Source organism: Diplotaxodon limnothrissa, linkage group LG19, assembly GCF_057381915.1.
Source record: "Diplotaxodon limnothrissa isolate DT_005_m linkage group LG19, D_limnothrissa_male_GT1.1, whole genome shotgun sequence".
NCBI lineage: Eukaryota > Metazoa > Chordata > Actinopteri > Cichliformes > Cichlidae > Diplotaxodon > Diplotaxodon limnothrissa.
The window spans coordinates 29,826,985-29,852,935 of NC_140614.1; the positions used below are offsets into that span (position 1 = coordinate 29,826,985).

At 41.4% G+C, this 25,951-nt stretch overlaps 1 protein-coding gene across 2 annotated transcripts in view; it reads left to right on the forward strand.

The window, feature by feature from the left end:
- Positions 1–25,951, forward strand: part of evla (Enah/Vasp-like a) — a 35,588-nt gene that overhangs the window by 1,932 nt on the left and 7,705 nt on the right. Inside the window, exons 2-5 of one of the 2 annotated variants that reach the window (XM_085342874.1) lie at positions 16,198–16,366; positions 19,081–19,261; positions 24,343–24,400; positions 25,675–25,730. In XM_085342874.1, the coding sequence (XP_085199000.1) occupies positions 16,198–16,366; positions 19,081–19,261; positions 24,343–24,400; positions 25,675–25,730 (464 nt within the window). Of the gene's footprint in view, positions 1–16,197; positions 16,367–19,080; positions 19,262–20,466; positions 20,814–24,342; positions 24,401–25,674; positions 25,731–25,951 lie in introns of those variants that run through there. The other variant, XM_085342875.1, reaches the window with a different exon arrangement.

A 25,951-nucleotide genomic window follows, 5' to 3' on the forward strand; every position in this document is an offset into this window, starting at 1 on the left:
TTAGCTTTTCATAAGCGTATATGAGAGTAATGTTGTGAATCATCAAACACCCCATGACTATCACACTACTTCACCTATTGAGGCTTCTGCTGCACTGGAAGCCTCAGTAAAAGAATTTACTGCAATTTTTAACATTTTGCAATAAAATATCACCTTTTTTTAAACTGCAAATTATAATTTCGAATTTTAACTGTTAGTATATTTTTTTTTTATCTCACTTCAGTTATTTGAATGGGGTCAGTTTGGCTATTACATGCAATCTGATTGTGATGATGCAGCAGTTAACTGTGATAAATCACTGAAAATAATATATCTGCTGTTGTGTACATGGACAGAAATTCACATTTAACTTTCACATTTGCGCTCTGCATCCTTCCTGTTCCAACAAGAATAAAACCAGTTGAGTGGAGATTTTTTCAGACTGGCAACACGTTGGAAATCTGTCTGTATCTTTGAGTGTTTGCAGTCAGTCCAACCAAGACTGCGACTGCAGAAAGGTTGCCATCTATCAGGTATGTCAGGAAGTGCTGTGTGGCAGGCAGGAGTTGGACCCAAGATGCAGGCACTCAGACTCGAGGGATGAACTCAAAAAACTCAGCTTTATTTGCTGACAGGGGAAAAGCATACAAAACTAAACTACACAGGGAAAATATAAACTTACACTTTGCAGGGAGGCACACGAGGAAACACACAGCTTGAGGGACGACACAACACTGACTCAGAGAAACACAGGGTTTAAATACACTGGGAAGTAAAGAGGGGAATGAGACACAGAAGGAGGGCACAGCTGGGGGAAATCAGAACTGACGAGACAAGGAAGCGTAAACTGAACACATTCATATAAGACACGGACCTTCAAAGTAAAACAGGAAGTATAACACAGAGACGCGAACTTGACACGGTAGAGACAGCAACTAAGAAACACAGAGACATAACCATAAGGCAAAGAACCAAAAAACTAGAGATGATAAATAATACACAGAGGGAAATCCTGAAACACAAGAAGCTCAAAACATGCGAAGACACAGACCAAGAAACGCCGACTTTACACAGAACAAAAGGGGGCACAGGAAAACAACAGGGGCAAACTAGAAACCATAAAATAAATCACACAAGTACTCGACAAAATACAAAAATCACAAAAGAACTAAAAACGCTGGGTCAGGAGACCCAGGATCCTGACAAGGTAAGGCAACCTTGATCAAAAGTGCTTGTGAGTGTGCAGTGACTTCAAGCTCTGGGAAACCATTTAGTCACCAATAGTTGCAGTCGGTCACAAAATGTGAAAAAATTCAATAAAATCATCAGAACGCTGCCAAGTTTTTGTGTAGAGGTAAGAATGTTCCTGTCTTATTTTCCCTCATGTGACTGAGCCATTAGCTTACTCTGATTAGGAGGTATTTTAGTGTCCAGTGTTGGATGGTTAATCAGTTCATTTAATGTAAGTTTGCTCAGCTAACATTAACTCAGGCTGGTGATGCATGAGATGAGCCCTCTGTGTAATAAAACTCCCAGACTATTTAATTTAATTTAATAAAATTTAGATATTTGGTGTCCCTGTATCGATACAATATTGTCATGCAAAATATTGCAACACTATGCTTTAATTGCTATCGTCCTATTTTTTAAAATAAATATTATTTTGCTGTGGCATACATTTATTGGAAAAATCCTAAATAGAAAGAATAATAGCACCCTATGATCACTGTGAATGTGTCTTTTTCTTTCTAAGCAACAATGTGGCCTTCATGTTTGATTTTCGATGCGCTCACTTTCCCTGCAGCAGTTTAGCTCTTTCCTATTATCAGTTTATAAATGTTAGTGAGCAGGCAGTGTCTCCTCCTCTGGGCACAACAGAGCCTCGTCTGCCACAGATCGAGCTTGTTAACATTTACCCGTCCGGCCACAGAAACGTCCTGCGGTCCAGCTGGGCCATCTGAGCCGCACACGAGCCAAGAGTAATTTCACTTGGCATGGCTGTTACCCCTGAATAACAAATCGCTGTTGATCGTGACCCCGGTTTAACCAATGTCAACGTGACACAGAGTGCCCTGTCACGCATCTTGGTGGTGGGACTCTGTCGTTTGGGTTGTTTGCTCTCTGAGCGGCATATGATGTCAGCCGTTAGAGCCGAGCGCATGTGAACCAGAGAGGTCAAAGGGTAATGCTCTGTCATCTTAACACTGGACTGCTGTCAGCCCAAGGTTGTGTGGATTTGTGTGTGAGAGCTTGAGAGGGAGATCGTTTATTTGTAGCCTGCAGGACAGCACACAGTGGACAGGGTCCTTTGCCAGAATCAAACCGGGAACGTTCTCTACCTCTGGTTTTATTACATTTGGATCGAATACTGCCGCTCCGCTCAACAATAACACCGATGCCTTCCAAAATGCCCCCACCTCCCTTTGCTGTCTCACCCAGGGAATCTAAACCAGATTGAGCGTTAGCTTGTGAGTTATTCAATAGCTTTTAATGGACATTTAGCACATACACACGCATGCACGCACACACATGCACACACCACCTCCAGTTAATGTGCATGCCCCGTGAGTGTTCATCCACTGTCCTCAGAGGTGGAGGACATCCCAGTCAATAGTAGCTGACCACAGTATAGACCACTGGTTGTTAATTCGGGCTCGGCTTATTTGGGTAGCTATGGCAACGGCAGGTCAGGAGGAGGGGCGGTTGGAGATAACAGCAGGACCCCCCCCCCCCCTTCATACATCCAGTAAACTGTAGTGTGTGTTTGGATTTGTTAGGGGAGGGGGGGGGTGCTGCTGGTTGAGACGGATATGAGGTAATCTCCCTTGGGTTTTCAGTACAACAATAGCGCAGAGGTTCAGTGACAATCGCACATTCACAATCGTGTGTTAGGGATCACTGGCTGGTCAGTGACTTCATCTCTGCCAGTCTGTCTGTCCGTCATCGCCTTTGTTCCTGGATGGAGGGGCCAGCCGTCTGGATGTGAATGCAGCACTGCGAGAACTCGGGAATGTTCTAAATCTCATTTCGCTTCTAAGTGGATGATTTTAGTTACTCATGCAGCTGTTGCTCTTGTGCGTAATTTCTCGCAGGCTTTCAGGAGAGGATTAAACCGCTTTTAATAGGTTAGAGTTTAAATGTAACGCAGCAGCACAGAAGGGAGTTTGTGTTATAGAGTGACGCTGCTGCTGCTGCTGCTTTGTTTTGTTTTCCTGTTGACCAGCATGGACATACACCGGTTGCAAGCGCTGCGTTACTGCCTTCCTCAGAGTGTCAGTGACTCGGGATTGTTTTACAGCCACATTGCTGCCAGGTTTGTGCTGACACTTTGTTTGACGTCTGTCTGATCATTTCTATTTCCTGTAAGTAAGTCAGTGAGGATGAAGGGTGAAGATAGGAAGGAAGATGAAGGAAGGATGTCAAAGATGAGATAAAAACAGTTTGGGATGAGTAAAAAAAGTCTGATTGTTTAGTCGATGAGGTTTGATTATCGTCCACAAAGAAAGCACTGTAATATTCCAGCAGCACAGACGGACAAATCTTTCCCTGCTGTATTTTAATCAGAGCTGAAATACTAATCTGTCATCTTAATCTGGCCTCAGCAAACTGACACAGAATGGAGGTTATTTTGGATTAGTTATTGTGTGCATGGAGAATGTTAACTTTGCCATAAAGGTGGAATGAATCAGCTCTCTGTTTTTATGTTAAAAGTGCACAAAAGTGTGCAAAGTTTTGACTCTGATGTGTTTTGATGACTGTTCGCCTGATTGCAGCATTCCCATCAAAGCCAGAGATGCTGCCAGAAAGATGCGGTTCAGCATGTGCACGTGATGCGACGCCGAGCATCTTCTTTATTCTAAACACGCTGCAGCTTCACACAGAGCATCTCTGAATAGCAGAGCTCTGTAAGGGCTCTATACATGTTTAATTCACACACGTGTTAAAGACTGCTTAGCTTCCGGCTAGAAAGGCAGCCTTTCAGGCCAGTGCACTTCCCCCCTCTCTCTCCTGGACGATGAAAGATCGAGGGAAGACATGGAAAAAGAGAGAAAGAGGGATATTTGGTCGCTGCTGATGTTCCAAATGAGAGCGGTAGGATCAAACAGCTCTGTTGGCTGCCTTGTTATCACGAGGGAGAAGAAGAACGAAAGGGGGAGGCTGGGGGTGTGAAAATAAAGGACAATGAGGATTTTATGACGAGATGTGCAGCCGCTGCTTAAAACTGACTTCCCGTCTAATACATGCAACTCCTGTTGTGTCTGCTGCAGCACTGAACACTGAAAATGCATACGATATTGTGAGCAATGTTAAATTTTTAAGTAAGAACGGGCATTTCATACAAAAGTACTGTTTCATATTCATTCTAAACTGCTCTTCAGAAATTGTCCCCCGACTCCAAACTCCTCTCAGATGGATATGTATCCTCGTGGTAGATTTATAGCCCCTTATTTTTCACACACATTATTGGCTTTTCGTCTTTCGTCTGGTTTGAATTGAAGATTTATTTGGGGGTATTTTAGCGTTTATTGGTGGTTGGGACAGTGAAGCAGATAGGAAAGGAGGGGGAACAACATGCAGGAAAAGCCTGGGGTGGAATCAAACTCATGTGCCACAGTGGCCTTGTGCCACCTACCTAAGCCAGCCAACCCAGGACCTGAACTCTATATTTTAAGATAAGCAATAGTTGTGTATCTGTTTCTATTTATTTTTCTTATAATTAATTGACTCCTCGAGTATTTTAAAATCATTTTATTTATTTGACCTGTAGAGGATATTCATTTAAACCTAAACCTGAATGAACAGGGAGAGAAGTGGCAGTGATAGGGGCAGAAACACAGACTGAAGAAGGACACCAAGTACACAAAATATACAACATATAGATATCAAGTGTAATAAGCAAACTGTCTGATCATTGTTTATGTTTTACATGGCTCTGAATGAAAAGGATTGTGCTGCAGAAGGATTCAAACAACTGAACCTTTTCCACAGAACAACTGGGGCATTTGGCTAAGAACATAAGCACATTAATGCAGTTTGAAATTAATGCCATTAAGACCACATCACTCTGTTCTCTCTCATTTAGGCTTAGTTGCATTTTGCAATATTGTGCAGTATTCGTATATGAGTGGGGCGGGGGTCAGATAAATGCCCTGTGATCTATTAAGAGTGAGGCACAACATGATGGATCTGGGATGTGAAAGCCTTTGTGAATCGGCTGTGTGCTGTTGCTTTAAAATAGTCTTAGTTGTCTACTTAGCGGGACTGTGATACACGAGTTCAAAGGTCTTTTGAATAAGTACACCTCTGCTGTAGAATTAAATATATGTTACATTTGTTTTTCAGATTTCCAACTCCATATTTTTACTCTTGAACTCAGGAAAAGTACTTAAGGTGTTTTCACAGCTACACAAAAACCATCCTTTTCTGGGTGCAGCTGTCTGTAAAAAGCCCGTTTAGCTCCTCTCCCTTTAAGCCACACTTTTTCCGATTGGTCAACCCTCTGTAAAAGGAGATTTAAAGAGCTAAACAGCATGTGGGCGGGGCTCCAGGGCTCATATATTAAGGATATCCGCTCTCACTGACATCATACAGAGACAAGAGTGAAAAAAATCATGTCTGATACAGATTGTTTAGAGCAGTCTAAAGCCTGAGCTTCTCCCTCGTAGGCATTATTTGTACACTTACCCTCATTTTTTGAAAAACGTGGTCCATATTTGATATAATCTTCCATTATTATGGGACTAAATCTGTGACGGACATTAAAGAAAAGCAGAAATGGTCCCTTTAAGAGTCAGATTTGGCATGCTTGGCAAAATGCAGACAGCAAAAACACTGTAATTATAACTCTATGAGTGTGTGTCACTCTTATTTATTTTTAATGACTGTGCTCCATATAGTTTAGTAGCAGTGTTAGGTTACATGCGGCAGTTACTACAACCCCTGCAATCTGGCCCCTGCCTCATATCTCACTGCATCCTTTAAACAGACTAAGTGTGTATAGCTTGCCGGGTTACCAGTGACCCAGCTTCACACTGTGTGTGAGCCACAGTGAGCTTGTGCTGTTTTTAGTTCCTCGGGCCTCCTTCCCTGCCTGTGCCTGTGAACACTACTTTCCCCCATGGAGCAGATTAGAGGTCTTGTACGAGAGTTAAGCCCGGGTTAATTTAGATTTAAGGCTGCAGTGAGGTAATGATCTGCCTGCTATGCTCTGTCTCTAATCCAGACAGACCTCTTCCTTCTGTCAGCCAGACCCCTTCACCCACTTAAACACACACACACAAAGAGAGAGTGGCATCCCGTCTCTAAATGTATGGCTTTGCCCTGCTCTAAAGCCACGGGGGCTATAATCCTCATTGTGAGCATAATAATAACACTAAACTGGATCCTTACTTTACAACCAATCTCTCTGTCCCTGTTTCTGGCCCTTCACTAAAAATATCTGTTACCATGTAATGGTGTATGTACACTATGGGTACCATAATATACTGTGTGTGGGTGTATAATTGTGTATTTCTCTTCCTGTTTGGAAAAAAAAGGGGCAGCACCTCACATCACATCATAAGACTGACTGCCTCACCCTTAACGAGAAGATACTAAGAACCGAGGTGGATTTCTGGCTACTGTGCATGGTGTTAGTGGGTTATGTCTCTCCTTGTAGTTACAATTAATAATGTTTCAATGGAAACTTTTACAACAGTGGTTGCACTGTTGGTTGTTTGACTTCCTGACCTTTCCTACAACCAAATTTCCAATATGGGAGCAAATTCCTCTGCAGGAATGAAACATTTTTCACTTGAGGCTACTAATGTTTATTTCCCAAACATCTCCCTGACACTGACTGCATTTCTTTATTAGCTACAGCACCAACAAGGGATGCATAAAGCTGTGTAATTATCACTTCTGCTGCCTCTCTGGGTGCTTTATTCTCTCTCGGCTGGCTTTCGTTGTGCGGGAGGTTATGGTGGGTTTTTGTTTTTTTTAGGCTACTTAATTAGCATGAAATGAAACTCATTAGTTGGATAGATTAAGCTGTATTTGTGGCACCTCCAAGTTGCAGTGAATGATAACTGATGTGACAGTTGACAGAGTAATTAAGTGAGATTTATGGTGACGTGAAAGGCTGGGGGAAAGCAGAGGTGCTGAAAAAGACCTCGGGTATGATAGCATGGCATGTGTCTTATGTTTGGTCTCACTGCTTCTCCTTTTAGTTAATTAATTTTAGATAAAAGTTCTCCCGTATTATTAACCATGGCCAAAGTTTCAAATAGTATCCTCTATTGTGGTACATATGTAAAAATATACAGTAGGGAGCTGTACATTTTTATAGTAGATTACTGTTTTTTTCCCCTGCCAACGACAGAACTAATTGGATGGAAATGTTTAAGCACAAGTCATCAATTCAGAAGTGTTGTCATGGTTACTGCAGTCATTTTAGTTTTGCTGTGATTGTTGTGGGCGTGTGATGTGGTTCCCATTGATTACGTGCCTAAAAATAGTGTAGAGAAAAAAGTGTTATAGTTTAGCTAAAAATGGGCCACCGTGAACCAGAGTTCAACTTAGAGTAGTTGTTACTATGAGCAGTACAAGGGAGTAGGAGAAGAAATTGTTGTAATTTAACATGCAAATTTCTTGCAGTGCAGTGTTATTCCAGGAAAATTTAAAGGGAAAACTAACCTTCACTAACCTCTTTTTCTGTCATAGATTTGTCATGCATTTGTATCAACAGATCTCTGCTGACGGTGTATTTCTGTGACGCTTTAGTGTCCTTTAATAGTGTTTTTGACATCTAGTTTTCACAGAAACAAAGGCCTAACAATCCGATCCACGGTCATGAGCCGGCCATGCAGGGTCGTGCTTAATGACTCATCAGTTGTTCAGATCTGTTCGGGTGCCTTCCACTGTGAACCAGCAGGATGAAACAATTACCCCAGATACAAAAGCTAATTGCCATGATAACAGAAGCCCTGCCCCCCGGGTGCTACCCAAAGAAGACGCCTCGTGCAACCCACCACGACCCACTCGCATCCCTGCCAAGGTAGCACTAAATACAGCCAGTGATCTAATCTTTGATTTGCCAGACCTCACAGAAATATGAAACTTCTGTTTCTAATATGTCTCGACCCCTAACGTATGCTCTTAGTATTTTCTGGTCGTGATCAGTTTGAGGAGTCATTTCTGAAAATAACTGATCTCTGAGGGGAAACACTCAAATTGTATAATATAGGATTTGTGTGGAGGAGGGTGGGGTGAGGCAGGCACATATGTCTAACCATGTGTGCAGGGAAGTGCTTTGCTTAATTCAGAAGCCTGGGAATGTGGCCTCATTTTTACTGCTCGCCTATGAGGCTTTATTTGACATGAGGAAGGCTTCAGTGCACCAGAAGCCTTCATAGCTTTCTCTGTTCTTCTTTTATTTCTTTTCAATCACTGCCACTGTTCTCTTCTGCTACTTTTTCTTCTCACCGCACTCGGGCTGCCTTTGGGGTGGATTTATTATTCAGCTTTAGCCTACTTATTCCAGAAAAAACAAGGTGCAACGCTCAGATGGGATCTATTGGGGAAATCGCATCCACTTTTTCCAGGAAAGAACTTGAATATTCAGAGTACTTGTTTCCTCTGCACCAATACAAATACACCAGCCACTTTATTAGTTACAACTAGGAAGTCCTGGATTGGACTGCCGCTCACCTTCAGAACTGCTTCAGTTCTTTATGGTATAGATTCAACAGTTGCTGGAAACATTTCTCAGAGATGCTGGTCCATATTTTGCACACAGTTGCTGCAGATTTGTTGGCTGCACATTCATGATCCAATCTCCTGTTCGACCACATCCCAAAGATGGTCTGTTGGATTGAGATCTGGTGGCTACGGAGGCCTTAAAGTGTCATCATCATTTGTGACTTCCAATTGTAAACAGCCATTGATACAAAGAAGGATGAATGCATGCTTTCATGTTATTTACACCAAATTCTGACATTGCTATCTGATTGCTCAAGCAGAAATCGAGACTCATCAGTTCAGGCAATATTTTCCAGTATTGTGCTGTCCAGTCAAAACAGCATACAAATTGTAGCCTCCCTTTTGCTGTTCTTTCTGACAGGAGTAGCACCTGGTGTGGTCGTCTGCTGCCATAGTGCTTCTATGTGCATTGAGAGATGCTCTTCTGCATACCTACTACTTACTATTGCCTTCCTATCAGACCAAAGTAATCTGGCCACTCTCTTTTGATTTTTGCCCAGAGAACTGTGGATATTTTGTCTTTTTTTTTAGACGATTCGTTAAAAGGTTGTGCAAACATATCAGCAGTTTTTGAAATACTCACCAGCACGTCTGACCCCAACACTTACCTAAATCACCTTTTTTCCACATTCTGATGTTTAGTTTGAACTTCAGCAGTGGGTCATTTTCACATGTCTACATGCCTAAATGCTTTGAGTTCCTGCCATGTGATTGGCTGATTAGATATTTGTGTTAACAAGCAGTTCAACAGGTGGAGCCAGTTTAGAGGCTATTGATTAGGGCTGGGCCATATTATACCGTTCACGGTAATACCGGTATAATGTTAGGCAACGATAGGAAAATGAAATATCGCGATAGAATGGGAGTAAAACGCGCATGCGCAGTGCCTTTGTTTTCATACGCACATGGCCGATTGTTGAGTGAAACAGATGAACCAGAATTGGTTTGTAAAAATGGTGCAACTTCCGTGATGTGGAACTGGTTTGGTGTTTGTCCATCAGATACACAACAAAGCACATTTTTTTGCAGAACATGCAAGCAGCCGTTGTTATTGTCATATTTGTCGGACTAAGATGCTCTTAAATCTGGGAGTAATCTGGGTCCTAAACTCCGTATCTTCAGGTCAAACAACACTGCAGCATCACTTAGAGTTAAAAACTGTCTAAATTCTTTCATCTTTAATAAAACGATCAGCATTGCTGCTTTACCAGGTGTAACTATAAAGTTTAACTTCCAGGCATCCATGAAAACAAAAGTTATTACATTTAACGGAGTTAGAAGTTAGCAGGAAGCTAGCGGAAGTTAGCTCGCTAGTTTCGCTAGTTACCTAAGCATGATATTGCATGTTCTGACTGAGAGATTTCTGAAAAAAATCAAACGTACAGCTCTGCTATCACTTCCAACATAAATGAAGACAGGAAACTAAACAGCAGCGACGTTTGCAGGGTTACTGAATTTGGGCTAGCTGGTATATAATGATGTGCTACGTGATCGCTAGCGACACAGCTATGTTAGCATAACATAAACAGTGAAGCTGGAGGACGAACACTAACACTTTTCCACTTATAAAAGTTAACGTGAAGGTTCTTCATGGTTAGAGACAAATGCAATCGCATGGCAGGATGCTGTAAAAGGACCAAACTTCAGTCAGGAGAACAACTGAGATAATCCATCCACAATACGAGGTTAGTCATTAATATACTGCAACAACATGGGAATAGAGCAGCTGCCAGAGAATTCAACATTAATGAATCAATGGTACAGAAGTGGAGGAAGCAAGAAGAATGAGTTTAATAAAGTTTGATTTATCTGACTGCTTTGTTTCGCTTAATGTGCCTTATAATCCCGTGCACCTTATGGTCCGAAAAATACGTACTGCACACTGCAGTTTAATGTTGCAAAGCACCTCTTTTTAACTTCAGTGGATATTATACATGGTTATGCTCAGGATATGTCAGCCCATTTCTACTGGAAATGCCTTTTGGTTAAACTTTCAGCAAGGAATTTGCATTTGCACTGTTACATTTTTATAAAGCTTTAATGTACATAAAAACCAGCTTCTTGTTTAAGTGAAAATAAATGGAAGGTTGTCTTTTTGCGCTAGTAATGTTGTGGAGTTGTATTTTGTCTCGCATCAATTATATCGTCGGTTATATCGTTATCGCAAATTTTCAAATATATATCGTGATAAATATTTTTGGCCATATCGCCCTGCTCTACTATTGATTGTATATTAAATAAAACATGAATGTACAGGCTTATAGAACTGCTTTCTGCTGAATGCAGGTCTCATTAGCCTGTCAATATAATGTAAAAAACACATGTATTTCTTTTTCTATTCATGAGATGAATTATGCACTTTAAAGATATAAGATGTAGTCAATAAAGAACATAAGAGTGGCCTGGAGTCTGAAACTGCCCAAATGATCAATGCACTATAGTTCATGCAAGCTTTCTGCACTTTGATGAAATCGCTTTCATTAGCCATAATCAATACTTTTAATTTAGCATGCATGTAAAAGGTCACTTGTAATGATGAGGCCATAGTGAAATATTACCTTACTCTGCATGTCCTCTGAGCTCTACACAGCTCAACGATTTCTGTCTTTTACATTTTAACATGGCACATAAATAAAGTGCAGATGTGACATTTTAAAAGCAGACTGCTATATAAACAAAAAAGCCTGCTGCAGCCGTAATGTATGTCACAGAAATGTGCCAAAAAAATCAGTCTTTCACAGAAGAACTTTCTGGTCTATGTTGGCTGTCTCAGTTACATAAAATGAGCCTGGCTCCTGCGTTATAACATGCTACTGCCAGCCCAATTGCAATTATTCATGCAGTTTTTTAAGCTACTCTTCGTATTGTTTAGTCTTAGCCTAGCTTTATTATCACACCTGCAAAGTGTCTACCTATTTTCAGCTACTTATATCTGCAGTCTTATTCATTTGGTCACTACCCACAGCTTGGGACCATAAATGGGGGTGGTAGGCCTGTTCAAAAATAGTGTTAAGAATTGATTAAGTATAAACCTCAATATTCCGCTGTCCTCTGTACAACCTTGAACATCAGTTTGATTCAACATGTTAATTTTAATGTCACTGATTTTGATATTTAGCCACAGCTGACCTTTTTCAGATTATGCCATATCGCCTTTCGTCACAAACACATAGTCACAGCCTCTCCTGTGTGTCATCTCTTACTCAGTCATCTTTGCTTTCTGCCTGAAAATCAACCAGTTCACTTTCTTTTTTAAGGTGAGCTATCATTCTAATTTACAGATTTGTATTCTTATTCTTAGACTACCTATTTTTATTACACTGGGCCTTAATTCTGCACCTCAGTTCATCTGCTGTCCTCTCCTCCTCCCACTTCAAGCTCGCTTTCTTCTGACTTGATGCCTCTGGATTTCAGAAGGCTTAAACAACAGATTGCTGGGTTCATAGCCAGAGTTTTATGCCTAAGATGATCATATTAAAGATATCTCCTCGCTTTCACATCATGCGGATTCTTAACTGGAAATACAAACTGCCTGAAAGCAAGCGCATAGAGGTTTGAAGCCTCTGCTTTCAGTTCACCGGCATCATTTGCACAGTTTGTATTGTTGCGTTCTTTGAAACTGAGCATTTTTAATATGAGCATCTACTATCCTCATGCTCTACCTATTTTCTTTTCTCTCTTGTTCCTTGCCATATGATCTATACTCCAGCACCCCCAAATAGTAGATCACACACAGAAGCATTTAGCACACTATCGAAATTGGTGAGAGCTCCTGTGTTATGGTCCTAATTCACACTTTTATACTCCTACAGTCCTCCTGTTTTTCCCTTTTTTTGCTTTATATCACATGATGTGTTGATTGAGTAACATGCAATGTCTAAGGATCAACTAGACAAGACGGACATATTTTTTTTTAACTTGTTGAGGAGAACTGAAACCATCCAACCTCTGGCACAAACTGCTCCAGAAATAGGGTCTGTTTTTGTAAGAAGATCCATCGCAGAGATGCAGCCGCCTCCCTTTTCCCCGCCCTGATCTGCCCCACTGGGACTGCGGTGGTCTGTCAGATCTCTGAAGTGGAGAGAAGTGTCTGTTATGTGATTAGAGGGTCCGTTAAACGTATTTAGAGGCCGTTTGTACTTGTCCCGCATCGTTTTGCATTGCTATATTATAAGTTGATTTTAACTCTAAGCTTGGCTAAGCAGAAGCAATGTGTTTGTATCTATTTTAGATGCCAAGAAATGTGGAGGTTAAGGATGAATCATACCTATCAAATACACAGATCAACCTGCCCAATACTGTACGGCCCTCATCGTGCCACCAAAACAGCTCTGACCCATCAGGTCATAAACATGGGAGCCTTTTGGTCCACTTGGTTGTGGGTTAAGTCTTCAGTATTTTCAACACATGCTTGATCAGATTTGGATCGTGGGAGTTTGTGTGTTTTCATTCCTAAATAACATTCACTCAGTTGCCAGGACTCCTGATTTTTCCAGCATATCATTGCAGTGCAATGGCATGATCGGTGTTATTCAGGGGTTTTAATTTTGTCTGATAAAACTTGCAATTCTTTCCTGCAGCGGATTGCTTTGTGTTTCAGATTTGTGCTATTTTCAGGGGACTTCATATTTCCGTCTGCCCGCCTGAATTTCCTGTTTCATTTTGAAGTTCCTGTTTGTCCCCAGACAGAGATTTTTTTTTATTGTGTAACCATTTTCCAGGCATCAGCGCTCACTTTTGTCTTGCTTTTTACTCTCACATGGTGATATTGCTGCCGGTTAGCTCAACAGCAGTTGTGCAGTGGGGAGAGATGGATACTTGACAGAGGGAGGGAGGTTGTAACCGTGGGAGTCCGTCTGTCAAGCGAGTTTTAAAGTCTCCTCCCTTAGGAGCGCTGCGATGTGCTGCTCACTTTGTTCAGACATTTTTACCCAAAAATGATGCACTCGACACAGCTGTCATGTGTCAGAGCGGTGCTTTTATTTTGACATTCCCAGATAAGTGGTTTCGAAGGGATCGGAAAACATTTTGACAGCAGGTTATTTTATACCACTAATAACATTTCTTATTTTACAACGTCTTTATCAGAAAACATCACTTCCTTGTCTGACTTACATTTTCTGAATAATATAGGAATTTACTGCATGGGTGAATCCAATAGAAAATGCTGCTATCTCATCATCGCTGACTTTTTTGTGAGGCTGTTAAAACAACCACAAGGAAACCAGAGAGCAGCTGATTGCAGGAAAGTAAGAGGAAGCCGGCTGAGACCGAACATGTTAGTGCTGCACCGGGGGGTCTCTCAGGTGTCATGCTGTCTTCCTCCTGCAGAGCGGCACGTTGAAGGAAAGGATGTCAGAGAAGGGTCTCATACGGTGGCATTTCAGCGCTGATGTCCTCAGAGCCTTTGCAGCAAATCGTGGCTCCTAATAAATTCTGTGCAAACCAACCTTCTTTTCACATCTCCTGTATTCTAATTTTTGCCTCATAACTTTTGCACTGTCCACTTCCTGCTGTGACAAAACAAATTTCCCACGTGTGGGACTAATAAAGGTTATCTTATCTTATCTTAACTTATCTTAGCCGTCTGTTATTTTTATTGATCATTTAATTTTAGTAAATTGTTCTGTCTGTAACAAGGTGGCATATAATAAGTTCAGTGGCACTTTTAAATATTCTCTCTGCAATTTTGCATGCATTTTTTTGTCTTTTCAGTCATTTGAAAGTCTCAGTTGACTATATTCATATTGAATTATATATTCTATATTAAAACCATATCCAAACTGTAAACCTAAAGGCAGCTACAGTTTGTTCATTTATCCATTTTTGAAAGGACAAATGGGACCGGCACGCCCTGAATAATTCACAGCCTTTAATTGTGCAAGCATAAGAGAGCAGCTGTGTCAGCTGCTGAGAACCTTGACATTATTGCCAATTGATCCACTTGCCAACCAAAGGACGAGAGGACATAGACTGTATATAAAAGATGGACACAACAGACTTACACACTAAATATCTAATCTAACAGAGAAAAAGGTCATGCAATAGGAACCGCTCCTTAAAGCGTACCATGCCCTTTTTGTTGTATGTGTTCTTCTGACTGAGGCCATATTTTACCAAATGAACTTTATATTTCATTTAGTTGAAATGAACAATTGAGATGGTAAACTGATTTTTGCTCAGGTCATAAATCAAGTAAGAAATAGGGTCATTTTCCCATAGACTTCTGTACAGTCTTGATTTCTTTTATAGCTATAGCCGCCCCTTGTACCGGATGAAGGCGTCACTTTTCAGTCCCAGGTGCAATGAGAGGCCTCTTATAAATATAGTCTATGGTACCTCCCTGTGAAATGTGAGGAGTTTGCTGATTTCCTATATTGTTAAAGCTGGAATGAATTCTGTGATTTGTAATCTGTTTCTGAATATTTTTGCCAGCTAATCCACTCCTTCAGTGTGGGAAGTTTTGTTATGCTCTATGTTATTTTTCACAAACTGTTGCAGAGTTTAAGGCAATGTGCACACAACCAGCGCTTTGTTAGTTTTCTTTCTCCGGCCCTCACACCTTCAGGCTGCTAATGTGTCTAACGTCCAGAGAGTGTCAATCTCTGAGGTGCTGAAAGTGGAAATTTCAGGAACTTGAAGTTGTCACCTGTTCTTTTCCTCGCCACCTTCTCACATGTGCTTCCACGCTGTGGCTTCAGCAGCATGAGTTCACTTTTAGGAGCGCGTGCTGCTAAAGTCAAGGCGGTCGCCACACGCAAAAAACGAGTTAAACTTTTACAAAGCTGCGTCCGCTGTAACTGATAATTTTGTGATGTGACTTGTGTAAGCCACATCAGTCAGTGGCCAAATGCATCTCTACACTGAAGTAATTTCTTTGCAGTTCTGTGGTTGTGAACACGGTTATTTAATGCTCACTGGTAGCCGTGTGTCCTCTGACTTTTCATTAGCTTCTTACCAAGGGTGCCTGTAGCTGGCAACATGTGTGCTGATCAAACACATGTTTTTAACACAGTGTGTCATTAGCCAGCACGCCACACGCACTCACACACACCCTTCTGCATCGATGCCTGTTTTGTTTTTTTATGAAACTGCACCACAGTAAAGGCCACAAGGAAAAGGGGAATTTTCCAGAGTTTAGTTTTAGTTTGAGGTCTTGTTTATAGATTTTAAAAACAGCAACCCGTCCTTTACTCAGCACATGCACGGCACATATATAAGCTGTCAGATTCCTACAGTGGCAAAATGTTCCTCCTTAAGTGGTGACTGAAAAAAGGTGTGGCTCGCCAGTCCCAGTGGCCCTCGGCTCACCAGAAAATTACACACTAAATCTGTTTCACTGGTTTTATTTTATTGACTGCCGTTATATTTGCTTTTAAGGTCAACGCTGACAGTATAAAGAGTGAAACGAAGCACTTTTTCTAGGATGTTTACCAGACCTTCTGATCTTGTGTTCCCTCTCCCCTTCTTCTATACCAGTGAACAGAGTATCTGCCAGGCGCGGGCCTCTGTGATGGTCTACGATGATGCCAGTAAGAAATGGGTGCCCATCAAGCCTGGGCAACAGGGCTTCAGCCGAATCAACATCTACCACAATACTGCCAACAACACCTTCAGAGTGGTGGGCGTTAAACTGCAGGACCAGCAGGTGAGAGTCACAAGCAACCAGCAGCGCACGTCGCATGACGAGTGGATGTTTCGCTGGATAGTGTTAGTGACAATTCAGTATAAATACAAATCTATTGATTTTTCTATTTCCATATAAGGTTGTAGATTACTATTATTTTTATAATTTACTGTATCACTAAAACAGAGAGGATTTCCAATTATACACTCACCAGCTACTTTATTAGGTACGCTTTGCTAGTCCTGAGTTGGACTTCCTCTAACCTTAAGAACTGGCTTAATTCTTAATTTTTTATTCAGCAACTCTCACATCTGGAGACACAGATGTTGCTTGACAAAGACATGATAGCATCACACAGTCCTGGAGACTTGTCTGGTGCATGTTGATTATGTCCAGCACATCCCAGAAGCACTCTGTTGGATGTAGATCTGGTGACTGTGGAAGTAGAGAGAACTCAAACGGCATCTCAAGATGTAGCCTCAGTTTCCTTTTGTTAGCTGGCATTAGTGGCACCTGGTGTGGATGCTGTAGAACATCTGCTTCAAGCATCAAAATGCTGGACATTCAGAGATGGTCTTCTGCACTGATACTTACTGATTGTAACAAGTAGTTATTTGAGTTTCTGTTGCCAACCATCAACTCAAAGCCGCCTGGTCATTATCCTCTGACGTCTGGCATCAATAACTAAACTGCTGCTCACTGGATGTTTTTGTCTTTTTGGACCAATCTGAAATTCCAGCAGATGAACAGTTTCTGAGATACTCAGACTATCTGACACCAGACATCATGCCACATTGAAAATCACTTAAGCCAACTTTTTCCTTCATTCTGATGCTCGATTTTAACTTCATCAGGTCGTCTCGACCATGTTTACATGCGTAAATCCATTCAGTTGCTGCAAAGAAACACTGCTGATATTCATGACTGGATTTGTGTTTTCACTCCTGTTTTAATGGTTCTTTCGTTTTATATGGTTCAGACTGCTGATTTCGTTTATCTTCATGCAGTTGTTATTGTGTCATACGCATGCAAGATAATAGCTCATGGTTTATAGATTGCATTTCAGAAAATGTAATCCCTCTTTTGCTCTGCACGTGGACTAGTTTAATGGCCGGCTGAGGCATACCTGCTCAGACGTGACTACAAATAAACTATAAACCAGGAAGCTTCAGCTACAAAAAAATCTTCCCTGCTCACGGGTCTGCATATTCATATTCATCATAAAGATGCAGTTAAATAGTTTTTATAAGGTTCTTAATAAGAGCAATCAATAAATCATTGCTACAGTCTACATACTAAATACTATGCTAAACCCTGTCCCTTATAAACACATGTTTATTCCCCTTTTTTTTAGAATAGTTAAGCCTGCAAGAATATTTATTAAGTAGGGGTGTTTTTTAACACATTTCACCGTGTATCTTCAGTATCATATGTATTTTCAGCTGTATCTTAATTTAATCGTTATAAGCTTTGATCTTCAAGTCCCTGTAAGCTTGTTTTTCTGTAGTTTGACCACAAGTGTGCAGTATAGAGTGAAATACAACATGATCTGAACAGAGACAGTTTGTTCATCATCTATCATTTGATCTGGAATAAAATGTACAAGATACATGATCTTGTTAAAGGCACTCAGATTATTATCAGACCGTTTAAAAGCAGGAATTCTTCAGTTCTTTAGATAGATGATATTTCGGAGATTGTGCTGCACACTTTACACAGAATATGCAGTACGGAGCTGCTGCTGCTGGGTGCGTTCAGCATTACAAGTCTAGAAGGACTTTGTTTAATGCTTTCAGTTTACTCAGACAGATCATCACTAAAATGATTTAAAAGAAGAAAATGTGGACAAAATAAAGATCATTAATCCCCCAAATGAGACAAAAACAACCTGAAATCTTTAACAAACAAGTTTTTACCTCTGTATTTGTTTATAGTTTCATTAGAGAGACAAGTCGGAGCCCAACATAGGTTTGAAACAAAAACTGTGACATTAATAAAATCATTTAATCTACGCAGCTGAATTCCTGCTAAACATTTCAGAATAGGCCTCATCCTCTGATGAACTGCTAACATTGAGTCTGATGGCTGTCGATCATGTTACAGACAGAAGCCGTCGTCGTAATAGCATATTTAGGATGTTCATCATAAGAGGTTTTATTGCTGTTGCTATAACTACAGTTATAAATTTTTTCCAAGTACTTATATCTTGTATGAATAAGGTTCATTGCCTGGGTCTACCTGCTATGACCTTTAGCATAATAATCAAAAATCTAGCTATTCCAGTTAGGATGAACTTCTTTATAATGTTAGCAGAGCTTACTGCCTTCATAAAAAGCAGGTAGACATGTATTTATTTAAGGATTTTTCTGGACAGCTCATATATATGTTCAGCATGTCACTGGTTAATATTATGCTCATCAGGTATGCAAGTAATTCCTGTGAGCACAGCAGCCTCATCCACTGTCTGCTGAAAGGAGGGTTCCCCTAAATGGATATAGCTTTTTCAGCCAGGATGAACTGAAAGCTCAGTATAAGATAAATAAATTGAACTCTGAGTCTTGTAAAAGTATGTCAGGAGAGTCATTAATAAAACATATGGATGTGAAAATTAGAATAATACATCTACTTTAACAATAATAAATTCTAACCTTGGCAGAACTAATTGGCAAATATTGAGTTCCTGTCTTAGATGATCACATTCACGTACACCGATTCTTTTCTTTCTTCCAACAAAGGTGGTGATCAACTATTCCATAGTGAAGGGCCTGAAGTACAATCAGGCCACCCCGACCTTCCATCAGTGGCGTGATGCCCGGCAGGTCTACGGGCTGAACTTTGCCAGTAAGGAGGAGGCCACCACCTTCTCCAACGCCATGCTGTTCGCCCTCAACGTCCTCAGCTCACCTGACAGCGGAGGTGAGCATTTGTCAGTAATGGAATAAGCACATGTTCTTGATCACTGTTGCTCCTTTTTCTAGCTATTTAAGCATTCACTCAGTTACCTTTTTATCATTCAGATTTCTCATTAGAAACAGGCATTCTGCTTTTGCGTTTCACTTCCTGGCAGGCTAAGGACATTTTCCGAATGCTTGATTCAAATTAAATCGTTCCTCTCTCCGCAGTGAAACGGGAGATGAAAGCTTCTGAGCTGTTAGCTGTTGGTGTTGGAGAACTTTAATGTTTTAAGTGGAACTTCAGGAGGATTTTGGGTCGTACTTCAGGCAGCTGTCTTCAGTTGTTCATCTGTGATCAATTTACATCTATTTTTATCTGAAAAGAATGTCAGGTTACTGCAATGAAATGATCCAGGTTGTTTTCAGCTTGTTTTCATTACCTGGGTGTTCTTCAGTATGGGTACTTGCTCATTCGGGGAAAGATTTGCACAGACAGCATGAGCTGGTTTAAGACACAATACATGAATATAGCAAGAAAGTATGTATGGCTGATAATAAAGCCGTTACACCCTCAGAGGTCTAACTGCTATGCTAAGCTCTACTACACCCTGCTGGTTAAATGTATGTACTGCAGGTACAGGCTCAACGGTAAGCCAAACAGCAGGCATGAATTGAGTCCCTGGATTAATATTTTTTATTATATGTATTTGTGCACAGAACCATTCTAGAGATTTAAGGATTCAGATCCCGTTTCTGTTCTGACTCCAAAAAAATGTATTGCTTTGAGTGGTGCCAACCGTAACTTCAGGTTTCATGCAGATCCACCCTTGACCTTTCAAGAGACAAACGAAAATACATAGAAAAGAAAACAAAAAAAATTGATCGCATGATCTCCTCAGCAGAGGTAAAAATAACAACATGAAAGGGCTGTTGGTGGCTGCCTGAAATTTGAGATTTTTCAATGGTTTTTTTTAGAAAATGACAAAAAAGAGATCAGGATATTTTAGTTCTTTGTACAGCTAACTGAATAAATTCAGTTCAGGCCTAAATTCAGTTTAGGCCTGAACTGAATTTGACACTAACCTCACACTTATCTCTGGTTTACTAAATAGCTCCTGAGTATCTCTGGTTACAAGCTACTTATAAGCTCTGTGTGTGTGTATGTGTGTGTGAGTGTCTGTGCATAGATACTGTGGAGATACTGAGAGAGAATATCTGTGAGTGTTTAACTGCGGTGTCATCCCATCCCACCCTTGTGACCCACCCCCCATTGGTGGCTAAAATATCTCATAGGGAGCCTGAATGTCGTACCCCGTCATGCTCATGTGGCAGCTCTCCTTTTTTTGGGTGCATTTCGATGTGGGATCATGGGCCTCAACATGCAAGGCATTTCTGCTCCTGGGACACATATCTGTTCCTACTCGACAACGCTGTTTGTGCTAAGCTTCCACACTGACACTCTAGTGTCACGCAGTACTGATCGCTGGTAGGCTGTGGAAAGTTTCCCACCATGATCACTCCAGAGGTTTCACCTGGAGTCCTCAGGCAGGTTTCTTCAGCCATCATCATCCTCAGTAAGTGCCATACATGCATGACTGATTAAATCATCCAGCAGTTATGGATATCTTTGATCGTCTGAGACTGTTGGAAACATGGAGGGAAGTTAAATATTCACCATTTCTTTTGATAGGAATCGTTTGGTTATGAAGGTAATTGTGCATTGTGTTCCCTTCAGTGGTGAAATGTGTGCACTTTGGTCTAATATTGAGCAACTTCAGCTTTGTTTCAGTGTTTTTACATCCTTGTACTTCCTCTACATTACATTCCATGTTAAACATCCAACACATTCAGTTCAGTTCATTTTCAGATCTTTCTTTGTCTGCCATTTGTTAGATTCTCCACTCTGCTCTTCTCTAAATACCTCCTGAGACTCACAGGTGTGTCCAGTATTTTACATGAAAGGAAATTTCAAGATACAGATTTCCAGCTAATCATTGTCAGAACCCTAGATTTGTCTTTCTTTCCCTTTGAAGGTCTGCTGTGAACCTGCACTAAGTTACCACACTCAAGAAAAAGTTGTTACACATTGACCAGGTACACCAATAAAATGCTACATTTACTTGAGTAGTGTTTTTATTGCAGGGCTTTTAGTTGATCTATCAGCACTTTGTCTTTTAAGCAAACAAAAAGAATTATGGGTACACTCAGTTAAACTGCAGGGATTTCAATCTGCTCAGTTAGGAAGGAAAAAAAACATTGTGAATCCTTTTGGCCTGCTCTGGTGCAAATGAAAGGAACAACGAAATAGAGTGGTTTAGCCACAGACCAATGCTCTCTCTTTATCCTGCCTCACTGATTTTTCTCTAGTCTTGCTTTTTGTTTGTGACCTTGTCACTGCTGGTAGCATCAGACCTGCAACCCATTTAGGTGGCAGGGGCTTCCTACCAGCCCTCTGCCCCCAGGATGGCTGCTAGGAAGGCTTGCTGTGTCTTCCAGCACAGTCTCGAGATTGTGAAGTAGATCCCATTATATGAGGAGAGCTGGGCAGGGCTGTAGAGTGGACAGCACCGGGTTATGAGCACATTTCCCACTAAAGATGTGGGGGCCTTGTGTCACCCTCATGGAGTCCGATTAGAGCAGTTTGGTGAGAAATCTGCACATAGCCCGATGGAGGTCATTTATTAGGGTTCTGGCAGTGATCCTCCTCTCACAAAGAAGCAGATACAGGTCCTGCTGCTGCGTTGATACCCTTCTCTGGCCTTGTCCAGCTCGCCTTGTGTAACAGACACACTTGAGACTAACCTAGGAGACACAGCAGACCTTCCTGTGACAGCATCCTGAAGCAGGTGGATTATCGGTGCCACATGAATGGGCTGCAGGTACTGTCACGAGGAGTAAAGAGAGAGCAATGGTCTGTGGCTACCACCTGTAAAACATTTCCCTTTTTCGGGGTCTTCTTGTTGCTTTCTCTTCAGTGCACCTGCTGTCAATTTCATTTGCACCAAAAGCAGGTGAATGAATTCACAATGGTTAGTGTTTGCTAACCAAGCATACTGCTTTGACTGACCTTCTGTCATATTGTGATAATCAAGTGTTCTCTTTTTTACTGAGCAATGCATTTAAGGAGCTATTTTACATCACTGGTTGTAGTGATGGTTGTAGCTTACCGGCCAGACAGCTGACGATCTGTCCAGACACTCACAGTCTGTGATTACAAGCAGTAAAAGTATCATACATTTGCACTGTCAGCCATAATGAGGCTATGAAGTCTACCTGAGTTGTTGCACACATCGGGAAAAGAGAAGCAGAATCTCATTACACTCTGTGATGAATTCATGGTAGTTTCTACTTGAGTAAATGAGGCAGGTTATCTAAACTGACAGCTTAGTGGAAAGTACAAATCAGAGTCATATTTACATAATACTTAAAGTAATTTATTTGTGGTGATAGAAAGCATTGTGTATCCATTTGTCTGTTTTTGTCACCTCGTGCCTACGTCTATGGTAGCTGTTGTTTGTAATGTGTTATCTGTGTGTGTGTGTGTGTGTGTGTGTGTGTGTGTGTGTGTGTGTGTGTGTGTGTGTGTGTGTGTGTGTTAATGGAAGGGAGGGGGAGGAAGAGCTGCTTCTTTGTTTTTATCATCACATCTAATGTACACACAGTCAGTGGGCTCCTTAGCTCCAGTAAAATGTCTACAAGCATGATCAGGTCCCATCCTCCCCCGGGGCTCCATGTTCTTCCCTTGCCCTCACCATGACAACAGGAGTATTCTCACTGTACCGGTTCGACAGGTACACCTGTTCAGCTGCTCGTTAAAGCAGAAATTTAGTCAGCATTATGTCATGCAGGTGAAGGATGTTGAAAAGAGAAACTATTGAGCAGTGTTGTTGCCAGAGGTCAGAGGAAAATGGCTAGACTGCTTTGACCTATTAAGAAGGTGACAGTAACTCAAATAACCATTTGTTACAACCAAAGTATGCAGAAGATTCTGAAAGCACAACACCTTGAAGCAGACAGGCTACAGCAGCCCACTCCCATCAGCTAAGAGCAGAAAAGTGAGGCTACAATTTGTACGTGTTTTCCACTGCACAACAGAAGGAAAACTGTTGTCTGGTCTGATGAGTCTTGATATCTGTTGGAGGATTCGGATGGTGTGGTCAGAATTTGAGTAAACAACATGAAAACGTGGCTTCATCCTGCCTCGTAATAATGGTTCAGGCTGCTGCTGATGTAACGGCGTGGGGGAAATGATCCAGACTGAGCGTCTCAAGCTGCGACTGTGCCCAGTGTTGACTGCCCCCATCACCCCGCCTGCTGCCCCACATCCTCCAGACGCAGCGAACGGAAATATCACCCGTCGGTGATCTTGATGTCACGGTGGGCGTTGAAGTTTAATGACTGGTATTCTGGTGATATGTGATAAGCGCTCCCCCCGTTAATAGCTGCTCCAGAATGAGGTGCTGACTCCTTCGCTCTGTCTGTAGTTGGTCAACAAGCAAAAGTGCTAAACTGAGATGATCATGTGGCTGATGTTGATTATCCAAAACCAGCTACTAACAAGAGAGATTAGATGTATTTTACTAAATGAATTTTGCTGTTTTGCACTATATGCAGTATTTTTTAGATTTTTCTGTCGGGTTTCTGTTTGTTCCACTTGTTTCAGTTCTTTTCTCTCGTGTTTCACAGTTGAAATTTCTGTGGCTGGCAACTTGTTCAGCAATTATAAACAGCTTGCAGGCCTCCAGGGCAGTGCCTCACATGATGCTGTTGCTATCTGTTTATTCAGCTTCTCTCCCTGAGCACACTACTTAACTGTTTTCTGTCATTTGAGTCCTTTTTTATGTGGTTTGTCTCAATATGAAAAAAACTCCCTGTTGAACTGAGAAATGTTGAACATTTTTGAAGCTGTCTTTGCTTTTTTTTCTGTCGGTGCGGTCACAAACGAGTGTTTGGTATGTGGTGCTATAAGGGGTGATATTCAGCACAAAGGGGAAAGTGTTGGAGATGAATAAAACAGTAATAAGGGCTTACGTGTACACGCATAGAAGCTGATTATTTCTGTGGTTTAATTGCTTTTTTTTCCTCTTATTTTGTGTCTTTCAGGCCCAGTCGTGCAGCGCCAAAATGGGCCCTCCTCGGACGAAAACGAAGCACAGAGGAGGTAAACTTTTACAATGAGAGCACGAGCAGAAATAGTGTAAAACATGTAAAGCTAGTGGAAGACTTTACAAAACAGTAAGCTAGTCTGTAGATCCAAACTCGCTAGTTAATGTTAAATGTGTAAGTATTAAATGGGACCTATTATGCGTTTTCTTATTTTCTGTCATATTTTTATACCGTTACAGTGGTGCATGCTCATTTTTGAGCCAATGATTCAAATAGTCCAGTCAGCATGCACAGGTAATCCCTTTGGGCCTGCGAGGCTTTAGAGCCCTGTAGACACTCTTTGATCTGAATGATGTCACTAACAGCAAACATGTCAGGCATTGGCTGTAAATACAGAAGCGATCCATCGTATTTTACAATCTCCTGTTTGCGAGGGTTAACCAATCAGGAGAAAGTTGGTTTCAAGGATGAGGGATGGGAGCTAAAGCAAGGTTAGGGTGCCTTCTGGGCACCTGCTGGGCGAGGTGTTCTGGCCATGTCCTAACAAGAAGAAGGACCCGGGGTAGACTCAGGACTCAGGTGATTATGTTTCTTGGCTGGCCTGGGAACCCCTCTGTGTTGCCACGGATACGCTGGTAGCACTGGCTGGGCTAGACGGAGGTCTGGGCTCTTCTATTTAGGCTGCTGCCCCGCATCCTGGCCACAGATAAGATGTAGAAAATGGATAGGGGTTGACAAACGCCTAGTCTAGGACGAACAATGGAACATTTTGAATCATGACGAGTTTCTATAGCAGAGTGTAAGGATATAAATGGAGGTAGCTTCCAGTTCAAGAAAATAAAATCAATGTGGAAGTGTCTTAAACCTGCATTCTAACTGAAGGCCACCAGATGGCGATAGCTGTGGTTGCAAGAAGATTTGCGCTCCACTATAAGTCTATGGGAGAATAGTTTTCTGACTTGACCTCAGTAAACACTTTCCTGTTGAGTTTATGGGCTTAGTCAGTCATTGTGGGTCATATTGAATAAAAACTGAAATTTGTTTTCTAAATCTTTGTCATGATAGGTTTCAAAACGGAGGATTATCTTATTAACAACTGGTTAGCTAATGAGCCAACTGTTTACAATGAGACCTTTAGAAATGATTGGATGATGTCACGGTAGATGCGTCTGCTTGTTATACCATCTGTGATTTTAAATTAGCATAACAGGTCCCCTTTAAAACGATTAGTAGTGTTTTTAACAGAGACACAGTCAAAGCTACACATTAGGCTGATTTATCGCCACAAACTGCAGCTTTAAAGAGTCGTGAAAACCTTGCACTTGATAGGATGATGGAGCAACATCAGATGCACAAGGAGAGGGAGCGACGGACGTCAGGATCAGGTGAGGTTTAGACAAACACACCCACACCCTCATATATAAACATGCACTCTTTCTGACACTCGCGCTCACACTCACACACTAACAGGAAGCTTTTTGTTTTTTTCCATTACATGATGGACGTTATCGCCATTTAGTCAGGCAAAGCACACTTTACTTTCCCAGAGCAAACAAGTGATTTCATCATTAATACATAGCAGAGATTCCATGCTAGCAGGTCCTAG